Genomic DNA, 19488 nt, shown 5'->3' on the forward strand with positions numbered 1-19488 from the left:
TTGGGACAAGAGATTAAGGAAGAAATGTCTGGTGCTCAATAGTTCCTCTGCCAGGTCTTCAGGGCATCTAACAGATTGGTCCCTGCCCTATGGCCCAGGTGCAGAAGTGTCAGGCCCTGGTGCAAGAAAGACTAGGTCATTCTGAATTCCAAGCTCTCAGGCTTGTCAGTGACAGGCTCGTGACACTTTCACTGCATCAGTGTGATCTGCTTTTTGTCTTTGGGCTGACACTACCATTTACCAGATTATCCCTCCCAGGTATAATGGGGATAACTCACACCTAGCAATTTCAAGAGTTCTACTTTTAAAAAGGTCATGAGGCTGGGTGCAGTGGCTCACACCTGTAATCCCAGCACTTTGGGAGGCCAAGGCAGGCAGATTACCTGAGGTTGGGAGTTCGAGACCAGCCTGGTCAACGTGGTGGAAACCCCCTCTCTACTAAAAATATAAAAATTAGCTAAGTATGGTGGTGCACATTTATAATCCCAGTTACTTGGGAGGCTGAGGCATGAGAATTGCTTGAACCCAGGAGGTGAAGGTTTCAGTGAGCCAAGATCATGCCACCGCATTCCAGCCTCAGTGACAGGGAGAGACTCTGTCTCAAATAAATAACATAAAAATTAAAAAGGTCATTTGAAACATAAAAGATGATTTCATTTAGGCTATTTCAGAGGTCATTCAAGATGACCAACTGTAATTATCCTCTTGCTAAGCTGCTGACTTACACAAAGAAGCTTATAAAAGCCTTCTGAACTCATTTTGTTCTTAGCCTTTCAGAAGGAGTAGAAATTCAAGAGTCAGGAGCATAAGACGAGTCCACAGTGTATCCCACTCATTCCTGCAATTGCCTCTCTTTATGCTCTAGTCCCTAATGTGGTATCAACTTTTTTTTCCTCAAGCAGATATAGCTGAGCCTAAGTGAGTCACTTCACAGATAAGGCTGCCTTTTGGAAGCCAGCCATGGTCAGAGAGAAGGTAACAGCAAGACAGAACACAGAGACTCAGCCAGGAAATCCACCCTATTTGAGAAGGAGCCCAACTTTGGATCTTACAAGAAAAGAGTGAGCATCAGGAAGCAGAAGCTGGGAACTGTGATGTTGCAAGCTATAATCCCTGCAGCAAAGGAGAGACTATCTTCCTCCTGCAAACAACATTCAACATCTGGAAGGTCTGGGCCCTTTTCTTCCTCCGTGCCCTTGCCTGATGAGAAACTCCTCTGCCTGGAATGGCTTTTCTCCCTTCACCCTTTGGGACCCAGCTAAAATGTTACCTCCTTGGAAGCCTCTTGTTTCACTGCTTCACCACCCAGGTAGGCAGAGTGAGGCACAGCCCTCTTTGTTCAGACGTTTATCAGAGCACTTCTCATGTGGTAGATTAATAATTTATATGTTTGTTGCATGCTCCACACTGTGAGCTACTGTAAGGCCAAGAATTCCAGCTATTATTCATGCATATATCTCCAGGCTCAGCATCAGCCCTGGCACAGACTACATGCTCATAAAATATTTTCAAAATGGCAGTATCCGAGTTTAGAATGAAATTGGGAACTCTTTATTTTAAAGAACAAAATAAATGCCAAAATATATTCTATCTACTTTTTCTCCACAGAGTTCTAGAAAGGACTGAGGATAAGAAAAAAACATTTGTCTTGTGAAGTAAAACCTTACCAGTTTGGATTAATTGGGAGTCAGTCTCAATTAGCAAAAAGCCATAATTAGAAATATCTATAATGATAATTTTAAATGTTCAAAGACCCACTATACATTGAACAAGGCTAATGATACAGCAATGGCATAGTCACCAGTGTATGGGACTGCTTTAAAGAACAGATAGAAATAATCTGACTCAGTCTATCAACTGTTCATTTACATCAATATGTTAAAGATGCCCTTGTTGTAATCCTGCTTTTGTAATTCATTTGCTTAAAAACCCCTGCTTTTTGCACTCTTTTGGGGGAGCTGGGGTAGGAGGGTAAAAGGGACTGTCTGGAACTGTATTAATCATATATAATCTTTGGATTGTGACACTCTTCCATCATGCACAGCCTATATTCATGTATTCATTCATTCAGAGATGGGGTCTCATTCTGCTGCCCAGGCTGGAGTGCAGTGGTGCAACCATAGCTCACTGCAACCTCAAGCTCTTGGGCTCAGTAACCCTCCTGCCTCAGCCTTGCGAGTAGCTGGGATTACAGATGTGTGCCACCATGCTTTCATATTTATTTTGTAATTTTAAATAATGTACTAGACACGCACAAAACCACTACCCAAAACAAAAGCCAAGATCTTGAGAATAACATACCTCTAATCACTATTTGCTACCTTCCAGTGAGTCCATCCGCAGCCTGAGTGAGGTCCCATCCCTAATTCCTCAGCAATCACTCCCTGGCTCTCCTTTCTATACACGTTTTATTACATCTATCTGTATTCTGAAAAGTATATTTTTATTTTTATCTTTAACTCTATTAAAAAGATGTCATCCTGTAGGTAATGTTTTAGAATTTCCTTTTTTTTTTTTTTAGTCTTTTTTTCTTTAGGATTTCCTTTTTCCCTTATTATTATAGTTCTGTAAGTTAGCCATATCTTAGGGTTCACTGTGGCTCCTTTGTTGTTGAAACCTAATAGTCCATTTTAAGACTGCGCCCTCATTTACTCATCTAACGAGTAAATCCTTCACTAATGTCATGTGGGTTGTTTCCAGAATTTTGCTGTTGTTTACAATGCAGCTTTGAAGATTCTTGTTCATGCACAAGACTCTCTCTTGGATATTACATCTCAAGTGTAACAGGTATGTACATATTCGACATTATTCATTCATGCATTCATTCATTCATTTACTCAGACAGGGTCTCATTCTGTCACCCACGTTTAAATGCAGTGGTGTGATCAAAGCTCACTGCAGCCTCAAAATCCCAGGCTCAAATGATCCTCCCACCTCAACCTCCTAAAACGCTGGGATTATAGGTATGAGCCATTTCACCTAGCTAATATTCAACTTCAGGTGGTAATTACAAAATTCTTCTAATGTGGTTATGCCAATTTACTCTCCCACAAGTTATTTAAAAGATAGCTTGTGGGCTGGGCGTGGTGGCTCATGCCTGTAATCCCAGCACTTTGAGAGGCCAAGGCAGGCAGATCACAAGGTCATGAAATCAAGACCATCCTGGCCAACATGGTGAAACCCCATTTCTACTAAAAATAGAAAAAAATTAGCTGGATGTGGTGGCACATGCCAGGAGTCTCAGCTACTTGGGAGGCTAAGGCAGGAGAATTGCTTGAACCCAGGAGGTGGAGATTGCAGTGAGCTGAGATCGTGCCACTGCACTACAGCTTGGGTGACCGTGTGAGACTCCATCTCAAAAACGAACTGACATCTCCTCCAACAGTTGATATTGTCAGACTTGTTAATATTTGCCACTTGTTATCAGTGTAGAATCAATGGAGCTATCAGCATTATAAACAAGTGTGATCTAAATTAATCAGTATTTTCAAATAAGAAAATGTATTTGATTATAAAAGTAACTTTCACTGTAGAAAATTTGTAAATATAAAAAAACACCAAAATGGAAAAAAAATAACAGCTATAGTTTATCAAGGTTTAATATTCCTTTAAAATGAAGGAACATTACCCCATTAAGAGGGCAGTCTACAATTGGAATTTATTTAAAACCCCCTAGGAGTGCTCCTTCCAGACCTGACCTACTACTGAACAAAGCCCTACCCAGTCTTAGATTCCCTAAAGTGCCACTGCACTGTTCTGGGAGCTCAGGGAACAATCTACATACTGCAAGATGCTGGCTAAATATCAGAGTTAAAAACTGAAGATGTGTTTTGAAATTCATAACATCTCCCTTATGGGAGGTTCATGTTCTATACAGTGGTTTCAATCTGCGCCTCTTTTGATCTGGGAGGAAGGGACTGGAAGTTCTTATTAAACACTTAATAAAAGCACTTCTTTATTTTTAAATCCATTTTCAGAAACTCCTTTGTAGCATTTTACTTCCTTTCAGCAGCAAGATGCATTAAGGAGAGCAAAAACAGTCTGCAGAATAACAAGGACACTAGGGCTAGGCTGTGGGTAATTGAATAAAGGCATCCCCCAAGGCACAGAGACTCCATTTCTAGAGGCATAGTGCATTTTACAAATGCACTAGCCCAGCATAAACAGTTTGCTTACAGCATATTTTCTGGAGACTAAATTTCAAACTTACTGATATCTAACCATGAGTCAGGCACTGTGTTAGTGAAAATTCAGAAAGAAGGATACAGCACCTACCCTCTAGGACATCACCATCTGCTTAGAAAAACATACAAACTACATAATTACAAACCAGAAAGAATAAAACAAGTGCTATTATTAGGTACACAGAGGGGAGCAAAGACATGATTTGGACCAACAAGGATGGGAATAATTCTGATGAAAGTAGCATTAAATATAAACAGAGTTCCAAAGGGTGACTGGACTATCTATAAGAAAAGACAGTCTACACAACACATTCAGGCAGAAGGGAGAAGCACTTCATTTCAAGAACCAGTCAGTTGCTCATGCAAACATTTCTTAAGCATCTACTATGTTCCAGGGCTGCCCTAGAGACTGGGAATACAAAGAGGTGAATGAAACTAACAATGGAGCTTCTGAAAGGCTTTTCTGACAAGGTAGGAATTTGAAGGATGAAAAGAACCAGCCACCCCAAGAGCAGTAGGCAGAACTTTACTGAGAGAAGGAAGAGCATGTGGAGAACTCTAAGGTGGGAAAGCCCTTGGTGTAAACTAGGAGGTGAAAGGAGGCCAGGGGTCCACAGGGAGATGCCAAGATGAAGAAGGATTATAGGTGTTATTGAAGGGTGGGCAGAGGCCAGATCACACAAGCATACAGGTCAGCAAAAGTAAAGTGAGCTGGAGACTAAAGACCATCAGAAACACTGAAGGAATTTAAGTGTGTTTGGGGAGCTTTGTGATGGGTAGGAGGGCAAAGAAACAATCCCAAATACATCTTTGAAAGAGCACTCTGGCTAATGGGTTTGGAAAGCCATGAGACGGGGAGGGAGAAGAGAGATCAGATAGGAAGTGGTGGCAGTGGTTTAGGTTAGAGAGGATGGTGACCTGCACTGTGCATGTAGCCGTGGAGACAGAAGTGGATTGATTAAATACGTACTTTTAAAATACTTTTTAAAATTTTGGTAAAAAACATAACAAAGTTTTCTCTCATAACCATTTTGAGTATATGGTAGTGTTAACTATATGTATCTTCTTGTGAAACAGAACTTGAGAAATTTTTCATCTTATAAAACTGAAACTCTATATCCATTAAACAACTCGCCTTTACTCCTCCTATCCATCCCTGATGATCACCATTCTACTTCCTGTTTCTAAGAGCTTGGCTACTTCAGATAAACTCATTGTGAAATAAGCCAATCAGAGACAAAAACAAATATTACTAAATGAAATCATGTAGTATTTGTCTTTTTTGTGTGTTTATTTCACTTAGCATAATGACCTCAAAGTTCATCCACGTTGTAGCATGTGACAGGATTTCTTCCTCCTTTTTTTCCCCCAGTACAGTCTTGCTCTGTCACCTAGGTTGGAGTACAGGGGCACAAGCATGGCTCACTACAGCCTCGACCTCCCAAACTCATGTGATTCCCCCACCTCAGCTCCTGAGTAGCTGAGATTATAGGAGCACAATTGCATCTGGCTGGTTTTAAAAAAGTTTTTGTGGAGACAGAGTCTCACTGTGTTGCCCAGGAAAGTCAGGAATTCATGAGCCTGATCCTCCTGCCTTGGCCTCTCAAAGTTCTGAGATTACAGGAGTGAGCCACCATGCCCGGTCAATTTTCTTCTTTTTTTTTTTTTTTTGAGATGGAGTTTCGCTCTTGTTACCCAGGCTGGAGTGCAATGGCGCAATCTCGGCTCACCGCAACCTCTGCCTCCTGGGTTCAGGCAATTCTCCTGCCTCAACCTCCTGAGTAGATGGGATTACAGGCACATGCCACCATGCCCAGCTAATTTTTAAAATATTTTTAGTAGAGACGGGGTTTCGGCATGTTGACCAGGATGGTCTTGATCTCTTGACCTCGTGATCCACCCGCCTCGGCCTCCCAAAGTGCTGGGATTACAGGCTTGAGCCACTGCGCCCGGCCAATTTTCTTCTTTTTTAAGGCTGGGTAATAGTCCATCATACATATTCCATTGTATATACAACATTTAAAAAATCTGTTTATCCACAGATGGATTTTTAGGTTGCTCCTACCCCCTGGGTATTATGAGTAGTACTACAATGAATATGGGTGTGCCAACACCTCTAAGATCATGTTTTCAATTCTTTCGTATATACCCAGAAATAAGATTTCTGCACTGTTTACTAATTCTACTTTTAATTTTTTGAGGAATGACCATACTGTTTGCTGTAGCAGCTGCACTATTTTACATTCCCACCAATAATGTACAAGGGTTCCAATTTCTCTTCATCCTGGCCAACACTGGTAATTTTCTATTTTTTTGAAAGTGACCACCCTGATGGGGAAAAAGTTTCTCATTATGGTTTTGATTTGCATTTCGCTGATGATTAGTGATGTTGAACATCTTTACATATGCTTGCCCGTCATTTGCATACCTCTGAAGAAATGTCTAGATCCTTTGCCCATTTTTAAATTGAACTTTGTGTTGTTAAGTTGTAGGAGTTATTTATATATTCTGGATATTATCAGATACATGGTTTGCAGATAATTTCTCCCATTCATAGGCTGCCTTTTCGCAATGTTAATTATTTCCTTTGCTGCACACAAGTTTTTAAGAAGTTTGAAGTAGTCCTCTTTATCTATTTTTCTTTTGCTGCCTATGCTTTTTTGTATCATAACCAAGAAATTATTGCCAAATCCAATGTCAAGTAGCTTTTCCTCTATATTTTCTTCTAGGAGATTTATACTTTCAGGTCTTATGTTTAGGTCTTTAATTCATTTTGAGTTAATTTTTGTATGTTGTATAAGTAAGGGTCCAACGTTTTTCCTTTTGTATGTGGATATCCAGTTTTCCTAACACCATTTATTGAAGAAATTATTCTCTCCCCATTGTGTTGCCTTTGTACCCTTATCAAAGATCATTTGACATAAGGGTCAAATAAGGGTTTATTTCTGGGCTATTTATTCTATTCCATTGGTTTATATGTCTGTCTTTATGTCAGTAACATATTGTTTTAATAACTATAGTTCTGTAATTATATGTTACACATGTTATATGTAATATATAATTACAATATATGTACATATAATTATATATAATATAGACACACATAAACACATACATATAATATATATGTGTATATATATGTACTTTTTTTTTTGAGACGGAGTCTCGCTCTGTCTCCAGGCTGGAGTGCAGTAGCACCATCTTGGCTCACTGTAACCTCTGCCTCCTGGGTTCAAGTGATTCTCATGCCTCAGCCACCCAAGTAGCTGGGATTACAGGTGCACACCACCACACCCAGCTAATTGTAACAATATTTTGAAATCAGAAAGTATGGTGCCTCTAGTTTTATTTTTTTCCTTAAGATTACCTTAGCTATGTGGGGTCCTCTGAGATTCCAAATGAATTTTAGAATTTTCTTCTATTTCCGTAAAATATGCCACTAGGATTTTTTTTGAGATGGAGTCATCGAAGTTGGAGTGCAGTGTTGTGATCTTGGCTCACTGCAACCTTTCCCTCCTGGGCTCAAGTGATTCTCCCACCTCAGCATCCTGAGTAGCTGGGATTACAGGCATGTGCCACTACACCCAGCTAATTTTGTATATTTAGTGAAGACAAGCATGTTGGCCAGGCTGGTCTCAAACTCCTGAGTACAGATGACCCACCCAGCTCGGTCTTCCAAAGTGCTGGGATTACAGGTGTGAGCCACTGAGCCTGTCCATCACTAGGATTTTGATAGGGATTACACTGAATCTGCAGATCACTTTGGATATTATGGATGTTTTTGACAATATTAACTCTTGTAGTGCATGAGCACAGAATGTCTTCCATTTATTTGTGTCTTCTTTAATTTTTTTCAGAATTTTTTGTAGTTTTCAGTATATGGGTCTTTCCCTTCCTTGGTTAAGTTTATTCCTGAGTATTTTGTTCTTTTTGATGCTTTAGCAAATGGGATTGTTTTCTGAATATTTTGTTCATTGTTAGTGTAAAGAAACACATTTAATTTTTGTTCATTGATTTTGTATCCTGGAGATTTACTGAATTTGTTTATTAGCTCTAATAGTTTTCAGGTAGAATCTTTTGAGTTTTCTATGTATAAGATCATGTCATCTGTGAATAGAGACAATTTTCCTCTTTCCTTTTCAATTTGGATATTTATTTTTTTTCCTAATCTAACTGCTCTGGCTAGCACTTCCAGTACTATATCAAACAGATATAACAAAAGAAGGCACCCTTGCCTTGTTCCTGGTCTTACTTAAAATATTTTCAAATTTTTGCCCATTAGTATGATGTTAGCTGTGGATTTTTCATATATGGCCTTCATTATGTTGAGGTAATTTCCTTCTATTACTAGTTTGCAGTGTGGTTTTTATCATGAAAGGGTGTTAAATTTTGTTAAATGTTTTTCTGCATCAACTCAAATAATCACATGGTTTTTATCCTTCATTCTGTTAATGTGGTGAATTATACTGATTGGTATTCATAGGTGAACCATCCTTACATTCCAAGAATAAATCCTACATTGTCATGGTGTGGAATCCTTTTAATGTAATATTGAATTCAGTTTGCTGGTATTTTTTGAAGATTTTTCCATCAATAGTTTTTATGATAAATATTAGTCTGTAGTTGTTTTATTTGTGGTATTTCTGTCTGATTTTGGTATCAGGGTAACTATGGCCTCATAAAATGAGTTTGTAATATTCTTTACTGTTTAATGTTTAAAAAGAATTTGAAGAGGATAGGTGTTAATTCTTACTTAAATGTTTGGTAGAATTCCCCAAGTGAAGACATCTGGTCCCAAACTCTTCTTTTTTGGGAGGTTTTTGGTTACTGATTTAATCTCCTCACTAGTTATAGATCTGTTTAGATATTTTATTTCTTCATGATTAAGTCTTAATAGGTTGTTCAAAATTTATTTTAAAGAAATCTATTACTATAAATCTGTAAGATTAACTAATGGATTCAAATTAGGGAAATAGAAAATAATGGGTGATGATTACTTCTTTGTCTTAAACAACTAGTTATATGATGGCACAGGAACCAGAATAAAGATTAAAGTAGAAATGGGGACATTAAAGAGTTAGGCTTGGCTGGGCATGGAGGCTCAGGCCTGTAATGCTAGCACTCTGGGAGGCTGAGGTGGGTAGACTGCCTGAGCTCAGGAGTTCGAGACCAGCCTGGGCAACATGGTGAAACCCAGTCTCTACTAAAATACAAAAATTTAGCCAGGTGTGGTAGCAGGCACCCATAGTCTCAGCTACTCAGGAGGCTGAGGCAGGAGAATTGCTAGAACCCAGGAGGGGTAGGTTGCAGTGAGCCGAGATTGTGCCACTGCACTCCAGCATGGGCAGCAGAGGGAGACTCCATCTCTTTTTAAAAAAAAATAAAAAAAAAAAAAGAGTTAGGATTTAGGTGTTTTAGACTAGAGATGCCTGGAAGATATCCAGAAACAGATGTTTACTGACAACTACACATAAAGATCCAGAGCTCAGAGACCCCTGAGCTAGAGTAGAGAGTGAGATTACAGGGTACATTTAGAGAGCAGAGAAGAAGGCACAGTGGTTGGTTGAAATACAGTATTCGCCAAGAGACAAGAACAGAAAATAAACCCAGAATACCTTCCTAGAACTAGATCATGGTGACAGGCTCTGATACTGGGGTTTTATTCTCTGTAAAGTAAATTTACAAAAAGGCTTTTTCCCCCTTTTGAATGACAGAATTGTTTACTCATGGTTATTTATTCCTCATTTAAAAGTAATATATGCCTAATTATTGGCCAGGTGTGGTGGCTCATGCCTGTAATCCCAGCACTTTGGGAGGCTGAAGCGGGTGGATCACTAGGTCAAGAGATCGAGACCATCCTGGTCAACATGGTGAAACCCCATCTCTACTAAAAATACAAAAAATTAGCTGGGCATGGTGGCACGTGCCTGTAATCCCAGCTATTCGGGAGGCTGAGGCAGGAGAATTGCCTGAACCCAGGACGTGGAGGTTGCGGTGAGCTGAGATCGTGCCATTGCACTCCAGCCTGGGTAACAAGAGCAAAACTTCGTCTCAAAAAAAAAAAAAAAAGTAATATATGCCTAATTATTAAAAAATTTAAAAATAAGGAAAAGTAAAAAGAATAAAATAACAAGCATCCATAATTCCACCATCTATTTATAATCACACTAAAATATGACCTATTCTCCTTCCAAGAATTTTTCTTTTCATATCCATTTTTGTATATATTATAAAATTTAAATTTTGCTATATATAGTAATTCTATATCCTTTTTTAAATTAATATTTCATCTATGTGACCAAACATTCAGCTATTAGATTAAAAATTCTTTGTAAACATAATTTTAATTGCAATATAATATACTGAATAGATATAAAATAATTTGTAATTCAATTATTATTTTATATTTACATTGTTTTCAATGTCTTCTATGATATATAAACCTAGGACAGGTACTAGTATGTACAGATCTTTGCTCCATTTCTGAAATAAAAAATTTTGAGATCAGTGGGCACAAACATCTAAAAAGATTTTTGACACTACTGGAAAATTGGTTTTAGAATTGCTAAATCAAGGTATATCCCTAGGACATGAGCCTGCTCATTCACTGCATCTTTATTCTCACTGAGCATTATGGTTTTAAAAAAATATTTACTAACTTCATAGATAAAAAATAATACATCAGTGGAAGTTTCTTACTGTTTTCATGAAACTATGAGACAGGAACCACTCTCACAAACACTCCATTCCAGTAAATTCAAACCATGCCAATAAAGTGTTTAGTTTTAATATTATCATCAACTATGAGTTTAAGCTCACAAAATACAAACAAATCTCTAATAAGACTACTCCAAAGTAACAGGCAAAACCTTATTTCTAGCAGTCTAAGGGGAAGATCTAGGCTACTGAAGGGAGCCCAACAAAGTGATGCTGAGTGTCAAGCCACATAACCTGCTAGAGAGCCTAAGGACTCATTAGAACGTGTTAGCTTTCTGTATAGAGCAGAGGGGAAATGGTTAACATGGGAAACACAAGCAAGTTGCAGTCTCTCTTCTCTCTCTACCATTGCAGAAGAGATGAACAAAAGACATTTTTCAATTCAAAAGGCACCTGGAAACAGAACTACTCAAACTCCAGTATCATAGAAAAGAACTGCTTAGACATAAGTGTTTAAAGTTCAACCACAGCATTCAATGAGGAGTAAGGGGATAGAAGAATGAGGCCAAGGGTAATCCTCTTCTTTCTTCTGGTGAATTTTAATCTAGGTGTTTCGAAATTCATATTAAGAGAAATCTACATTTTCATGCAGGCTGGGCCTTATGAATGTTTGGTTTAGACTAAAATGACTTGGATGTGTCTCCCACATTGAGTTAAGGGAGATGCCACCTTCATGTATGCAGAGGTTTCAAGTGGCAGATGTCGTACACCCAAGTACCTTTATAATTTTGGTGGCCAGCAACAGAAATACACACATATACACAAAAGCTAGAAGAGCAGACTCGGGCAGTACCCATTTCTAACACTATCCAAAGGAGCGAGAATCTTGGCTTTGGAACACAAAGCCCCATTGGCAAGCTGACCCCATGGTGGACATGCAGTCACTGTGCTCTCTTAGATCCCTGCCTCCCATAAATATTTGAGTGCTTACTCTATAAAGTACTATGCTAGAGATTAGGGTTCCTGATGAATAAGGCAGACATAGCCCCTGCTCTCACAGAACTGAAAAAGAGTAAACAGATATGTAAAATATTTTAATTAAAATTTCATTAAGTGCTTAAATGAAAATGTCAGGTATAATGAGAATGTATAAATGGGCATAAGGGGTAGGGAAACCTATGTTGGGAGTTGTAGAGGCTTCCTTAAGGAGGAGATATTTGAACTGAGCTCAGAGGATGAGGGGAATTAAACTGCCAAAGGCTACCCCAGGTAGTATGCACAAAGTCCTTCAGCAGCCCTTGGTGGAGAAGACCTCTCAGATGGTCTTCCTGTCCTCCCTTGTTCAGTTCCCATGCTTCTTGTCAGCCTTTCTAATCCTCATTTGGTTTCTCATGTAAATATATTTGCAGATAGAGAATGTATATAATACCTGGCATTCTAGTTTGTACAACATTCTTTGAGCTTGGTTAATGAAAGTTTGCTCCCAAGAGGCAAACCCTCTTTGGGCATGTTAGCAACATCAATCAGGTTTTTAAACTTAGAAGGCCACACTTCAGAACTTGCCCTCAGTTCTGGGACCACAGGGGTTATGTCAGCCTTGTTCATCAGGATCTCTAATCTCTAGCATAGTACCTTATACAGAGCGAGCACTCAAATACTTGTGGAAGGAAGGACAGTGGGGGGACTAAGAGAGCATGGCGACTGCATGTCCACCATGGGGTCAGCCTTTTTGATGGGACTTTGTGTCCCTAAACCAAGATTCTCTCTCCCTTTGATAGTGTTAGAGATGGACACTGCCAAAGTCTTCCCTGCTTGTCTCCTATTTTTGGGTTTCTAGTGCTGGCCAACCATGCCCCTCTAACTCTCACTTTGGACATGCAATACCTTTGATCAAGTTACAGTCTCATCACACTGGCCTAAGTTTCTGTCTGCTGAAGCAGCTTTGTATACCTCTGGTCTAACGTCTAACCTAGTTTATTAGGGTCATTTATAATTTCAATCTCAGAGGACAGCCTTATTTCCAAGTTCTTGGGAGTTACCACACTGTCAACCCCTGTAATTGCCAAACTATTGCCTGGGTCATTAAGGATGGAGATACTCCAGGATGCACAGCAGTCACAGGAGAAATAAGATAAGCATGTGTGCATGTGGCTAAAGCCTGTTCCTTCTTCATAAGAACAGAAGCTAGAAATGAAATTCTTATATTTGGCTATTTTCTAAAAATATGATATTAATTTTGAAAATTAAAAACAGAACAAGTTCTGGCCTGAAAGTCTGGGTGAGATCTAGACTGTTTTGATCCTGGCTCTGACACTAACTTGGCTTTCAGCAGGTCCTATTTCAATGTTAACTTCTGTTAAATAAAGGGGCTGGACTAGATGACTACTATAGCCCTTTCTGATACTGACATTACATTATTCAATAATTATTTTTCACCTAAGAACTCTTTCTTCCCCGACTTCATAAGCACCCCAAAGATCAATCCAGCTTCTGGCAGCAACTACCACATACTTGGGAATCTGGGTGAATCATCTCTAAATAAATCATAGAATTACCTAAGGATTTTTCATGATTACAAATGAAAATCATTCAGGAGATGAGCAGAGATTCCTGGGACCTGATACAAGTGAACACAGCAGATTCTCTGACACGCAGATCTTCTGGACCCTTGGTAATCACTGGATGGAGAACCGAGATGCCTGGGAAATCCAGTTACAACCCAGCTCTAAGGTACTCTCTTCCTTTGATTGTCCCTAGAAGCAGGGTGCTTATGGAAATTATTTTTCATATGTAGAATAGTCAATCATTATAAAATGTTTTCATAAGCTTATACCTTTTACAACCTTTGCAAAAAGCAGTTCCCTTATCTATTCTTCATATTGGAGAGTTCAACGCCTCTCACCTCACCCCTCTGCGCTCAGATCTGTGCACATATCCTGTCACTGGTGGTAATTACTATCTCAAATAGGTGTTCAGCTATAGTAAAAACAAACTAATTATAATCTGCTTATAACCAAAAATAATCTGTTTTAATTGGCTGGTATGTTAATTTCAAAGCCACGTTTATGTTGAAACAGTTTACAAATCCTGCTTAGAGAATGGGCATGTCTGGTGAGGCCCTTCCCCACCTGATAGAAAATCACCAAAAAGAATAAAGACAGACCACTAAGGGGCTTACAATCCAGAGACATACATTTGTTTCTGCTGTAGCAGCTGTGAACAGACTGAGCAAAGCCATGTGAATTCCAAACGATGTATTCTATTAGCTCAAATAGGATGTTTACAAAAAAAAAATGCCCTGAGATTTATCTGAAAATGGGCCTGGGAATGTTTTACTACCTACCTTGAGTAGTGAGACTCCACCCCCAGGGCCTCCCGGACACTGGCAATGTGCTGCTCCAGGGCTGAGCCAGTTGCTGTTGGAAGGGTTGCGCCGCTGCTGGCCTGGAAGTCACTTGAGTTTTCCACGGTGTTCTCACCCAAGTAGTGTTCATGAAACTTCAGAATTCCTGAAGCAAAAGAGGCACAGCTGACATTATACACAATAGGGCCAGGGAAAAGAGAAGCTGAGGGCAGTGGACAGGAATGCCAATGGTATGTGACTTCATCTTGCAAACCCTGTGAAAAAAATCCTGAAATCAAAGGTCTCAAGAGGGCTTACTCTATTTTGGTCAGTACCCTTTTTACAGCTTTTACCATTAGGTATGGTGCTTGAAACCAAGGAATTCAAGATATGGCTTTTGCTTTTGATGATATATTCAGAAGCTCCTGAAATTATGACTACTTCATATTTGTTTCAAAACAGATGCTTCCTAGAAGCACCAGCTAGGGAAAGTCTCCTCTCAGGAATAGTGTATGAGTATGCCAAGACATATCCTTTATAGAAACTAAAATCCAGAAGAAAAATACAATTGGCCAAGTGGAAATTGTGTTCCAACAGAGCTTTCATTTCACAAAAGCAAATTATAATAAACATATAATATAAAAGCCAGATAAAAACATTTTAAACCATTTTTAAATAAGACTAACTGGTCAATGGTCATTAATGAATTAAAGGAGCAAAAAATGATGGCTGCATAAAATTGAGGCAGTCCACAGTGGTTTTCTGGCAATAAATAGGATATATTCTCAAATGGTAATGAGGTGTGTCAGCTCTGGAAAACGCCGATCCTCTCTGATTGGATTAGAGCCCCCAGCGAAAGCTTCAGAGCCTCATTAAGAGCAAAAAGGAATGGAAAAGAAACAATAGGAGCCTCATTATACATGGCTCATTATTACAGGGATTCGGATATACCACCTGTCAAATCATGTCCCTAAGATGTAACAACCACAGAGAGAAGGAGCTTGATACCTCCCAGTCATCAACTGTGTCCTCACGAGTATCCGTGCCACTCTGGGAGCTGGGATCCACAAAGATTCCACTGTGACCAACATTTACTAACCAAGTCACTGTAAAAATCACAATTTAAAACCTTCAGCATTAAAAAGGTCAGCTGTAAGAACAGTCTTTGTGGAAAGCCCATAAAGGACATGGAACTAAAGGGAAAAGATTATTAAAAACAATGCTGAGGCATAGAATGTATAGGCGCAAATGCTCATTGCCTAAAAGCATCTGGGAGCTGTCATCCAGCCATCTCTCTCTCTCTCTTTTTTTTCTTTAAATCAAAGGGATAGAAACATAATCAAGAAAATCTTGTCAATTCTCACTGGCAGTTAAAGTTTTTGAAACTGGCTTATAGATATTCAAGAAGCCCATTCTTTAAGATTCCCAATTATAAGATCCACTTCCCCAGTCAATAAACTCTAATTGGATCTGGTGTGCCTCCAACATGGTAAAGCCATCAGCATTTTATTATGCAAAAAATATGGCCCTAACAGCTAATTAGTGTTTCTGTATTTAGTGAAACTGTTACAGCCTGAACATTTAATGCTGATTTAATCAAAGGAGATTTTTACTTCTGAAATAGATTTACAGCAGAACTAGTTAAAAATCGGTTCTGTTAAACTCAGAAATTTCAAGCATAAGACTTATTTATAACCTGTGATAGAGTTGCCATTATCATTTTAGTTTCTTTGCCATGACAAAGGGTCACAATTATTAAACCATGTCTAGAAAGAATTTGTTAGGACTTGCAGTCATCTCTTTATTCGCTAATGAACAACAGCTGCCTACACATAGGGCTGCTAGTGAAATTAATTCTTCTGCTCTTAGTCTTCCTTGATAAATGCTTCCATATTCAACAGTGAGGAGCAGCGATTTCTTGGGGGAATGAGAAAGCTGAGCTCTCTTATTAATTGAATGCCCCACCATGGCATATCTACCATGGCTGAGGTTGTGCTAAAATCTGACATCAGTTCCTTAGTAAGATCTATGATAATGCACCTCTTCCACCTCTATTCATTAGACTTTCACAGGTCTAGTCTTCTAATTGTCCTGTTCCCACAGAAAGAGATCTTACCTGCCCCAGGAGCAAGCAGCCAGCTATACAGATAGCCTGCGGCCAGGGAATAGTAAAGCACTAGTCCCCTCTGGCCATTAACCATCTCTAAGATCTGATCAATAGTGACTGGGGAGTAGGGGTCAGAGTCCTGTTGTCCTGTTTGTCGTTCCACCAGAAGATCAGCAAATGCCCTTGTCCGTCCCCTTTCCGCCACAGCCAGAGCTTCATCATGATGGCCTAGGAGACAAAGAGATATGCTGAGGAGTCCATAGCGAGTATGCTTACTTAACAGTATACTGTTAAGAAACCTCACTGCCTCTGCTCTCCAATATGTGACAGAATCTCAATCGCACTGCTTCAAATTCAATTCCCTGCCTCAGATGGTGGGTGCAGTATCCTACATGACTGATTCCACACTACCTAAACCATCGAGTCTTCGCCTGTCTTGCAGCCAGTGTCACAAAGGAGCTACTCTAATTCAGTCCACTTGTCTTTAGTCCTGCCCTTCTCTGTTCTACCTCCTGAGTTGTTCCCTAACTTTTTTTTTTTTCACTGCCTGTCTGGCTTCTGACACCAGGTTTATTGGTGTCACTTGGCTCTTTACATATTTTTTTTTTGAGACAGGGTCTCACTCTGTTGCCCAGGTTAGAGTATAGTGACACGATCTCAGCTAACTGAAACCTCCACCCCTGCCCCAGGTTCAAGCAATTCTCCTGCTTCAGCTTCCCAGGTAGCTGGGACTACAGGCATGTGCCATAATGCCTGGCTAATTTTTGTATTTTTAGTAGAGATGGGGTTTTGTCATGTTGGCCAGGCTGGTCTCAAACTCCTGACCTCAGGTGATCTGCCCGCCTCAGCATCTCAAAAATGTCTATGCATCCTCTGACTCTCTTTCTCTCTCTCTCTCCTCTCTCCATGCAGCCTCTCTATGCGTAACACTGTCCAGCCTTATCCATTTCTCTCCAAATTATATCTCCATCCCTTTATGCATGCCAGCTCCTCTCCTGGGTATGTCCTCATTTTCACTGGTCTTGTCTCAAGAAGAGGGATGCTAATAGGTGTCCTGCCTATCTCAAAGGGCTATTTTAAAAATTAAATGAAGCATTACACGTAAAGATGCCTGGTAGGCCTACTTAAAGCACTACATGTGTAACAGGTAGTAGCAGTGTTGTTGGGGCTGATATCTCATTCCATTCTGGAATCCCACACACTTTTTCCTTTATCCCCATGGGCAAAGAGTTTAAACCTCTCAGGTCTCCATTTCTTTAAAATTGCTTCTCTATTTCAAGCTTTTCCTGTCTTTTACTTGAATTTCGAATCACACTTTCCTTAAGAAACTGGCCTATAATCTAGTTTAAAAGCTAATGCGCCAATATGAAAGCACAAAAAAACATAAAGGAATTGTTTATAAGTGCTGAAGGAACAAACACAGAGGATTTACTTTTGTCATACATGTAAATATGGAAGAGTTACTATAACTAGAGTCCAAAGAAAGCAGACAGAAGCAGACCAGATGCTGCAGCTATGACAGCACTTCAAGGATGCCTTGCTTCCTGCAGTTTGGGTATTGGAAGCAAGTAGAGATTTATACGTGTGTGAGTAAATGTCTCCTTTTACTCTATTAAGTTATTAACTGGAACAGCAGGGACAATTTCTGTGTACATTGGAAAACGGGCCCCAAAGTGCCAGACAGACTTAACACTGTGATTATAATAGATAATAAACTGTAATCCCACGCAATGAACACATTTAATAGATACATTTTTCAAAAGGAAATTTGAGACTTCTTATACATACAGCAAAGGACAGGTTATCAAAAAGGCCTCAATATCCAAATTGAAAGCCTTTGATCGTTCTAATAAATATCTCCTGGGAAGAGGCAGATGACAGACAGGGGAGCTGGCAGGGACTGGCTGACTAGTTAAGGCCCAGGTGAAAAAAGATGCATGCTGCCCCAGTGTGATGGGGCACACAGGCTTGGGAGAATCATCACTGACTGTGCCACTGCCTAGGAGGCAGACCCAGGTGGTAAAAACATTTATTAAACAGCAACCTCGAAAGATGTATGGCTGAGGAAATAGGGAAAAGGCAGGTGTCTTAGGTACTTCCCCTTAGTCAGATGCTTGAACCATGTGCTAGTGGTGAGAGGGAACCTGGGGAGGGCACACCTGGTTCAAGCATCCCTGTCTCAAGGACACTTTCTCTGCCTCCTGGACCCAGAGACAAGAGACTTTGTTGAATCAGACAAGCGACTTTGTTTCAGGCTGAGTGTGATGGTTCATACTTGTAATCCCAGCACTTTGTCCAGGCCAAGGCGGGAGAATTGACTGAGCCCAGGAGTTCGAGATCAGCCTGGGCAACATAGTGAGACCTCATCACTATTTAATTTTTTTTTTTTTTTTAAAGAGACTTTGTTTCCACAGCATCAGAGTTTATCTTAATGCCAATCAGCACTGTACTGGACTTACTGACTTATGTCTCTCCACAGGCTAAGAGCTTCTTATGGTCAGGAACCAGGCCTTCTTGACTATAATCCCCAGGGCAGGCACTCAGCACATGGTCAGAGCTCTACTAATCTTCTTTGAATAAATGAATGAATGTTCAATGACTAATTGTAGTTGTGGCTCCACAGTCTGTTGTCACAAAAAATCATATTTCCTCGCTGCTGTCACTAAACAACTTGGACACACACCCGTGCGCACTAGTGCACACATAAGCAAGGAATAAGCTGGGGTTCCAGCTGTTCTCACCTAGGCTGACGAGCACCCGCTGCAAGGCCTGGTAGGATGATGTCTGTAGGTCAAAGAGGGAGAGTTTGTAGTCTGTGCTCAGCTGTGCCTCATGTCGGATCGTTTCAAACAAGGCTGATGCCCTATAAAGCTGCAAGGAGGGAGGAAGAACATCACTTATTCCCCAGAAGCCAATGTCCAGCTGTTTACAGACTAGAGACAACTGTTGCTCATATCTCTGTGCACAACCTAAGTATTTTTTTAAAGATTTGAAAGGAAGAATCTTATGTCCACGTGTAAGGAAAATGAATGTGCCGTGGTCAAGAATAGGCCAAGGCAGACATCCAGTCCAGCGTGGCTCTGCCAGTTTGGAGCACAGGTGCACAACTTCACTCATTATGTAACCATGCCACGTGAGGCTCACCCATGTGAGCTCGTGCTTAGCTCAGAGCCACTACTGTCTGTAAAAGGTATAAT

General features: G+C 40.0%; 1 protein-coding gene and 1 long non-coding RNA gene across 7 annotated transcripts in view; one reads left to right on the forward strand and one right to left on the reverse strand.

Moving 5' to 3' along the window:
- TTC28 (tetratricopeptide repeat domain 28) overlaps nt 1–19488 on the reverse strand; it is a 708603-nt gene that overhangs the window by 85085 nt on the left and 604030 nt on the right. For all 6 annotated transcript variants that reach the window (XM_078337130.1, XM_035258707.3, XM_035258622.3 and 3 more), the window contains 3 exons: nt 19033–19162; nt 16301–16519; nt 14185–14350 (listed from right to left, as the gene is read on the reverse strand). In XM_078337130.1, coding sequence (XP_078193256.1) covers nt 14185–14350; nt 16301–16519; nt 19033–19162 — 515 coding nt within the window. The remainder of the gene's footprint in view (nt 1–14184; nt 14351–16300; nt 16520–19032; nt 19163–19488) is intronic.
- LOC144577669 (uncharacterized) lies at nt 931–19038 on the forward strand. Its single transcript, XR_013522096.1, has 4 exons — nt 931–1309; nt 2701–2787; nt 13435–13571; nt 18771–19038. It is a non-coding gene; the product is annotated as an uncharacterized LOC144577669 (long non-coding RNA).

This window comes from Callithrix jacchus, chromosome 1, assembly GCF_049354715.1.
Source record: "Callithrix jacchus isolate 240 chromosome 1, calJac240_pri, whole genome shotgun sequence".
NCBI lineage: Eukaryota > Metazoa > Chordata > Mammalia > Primates > Cebidae > Callithrix > Callithrix jacchus.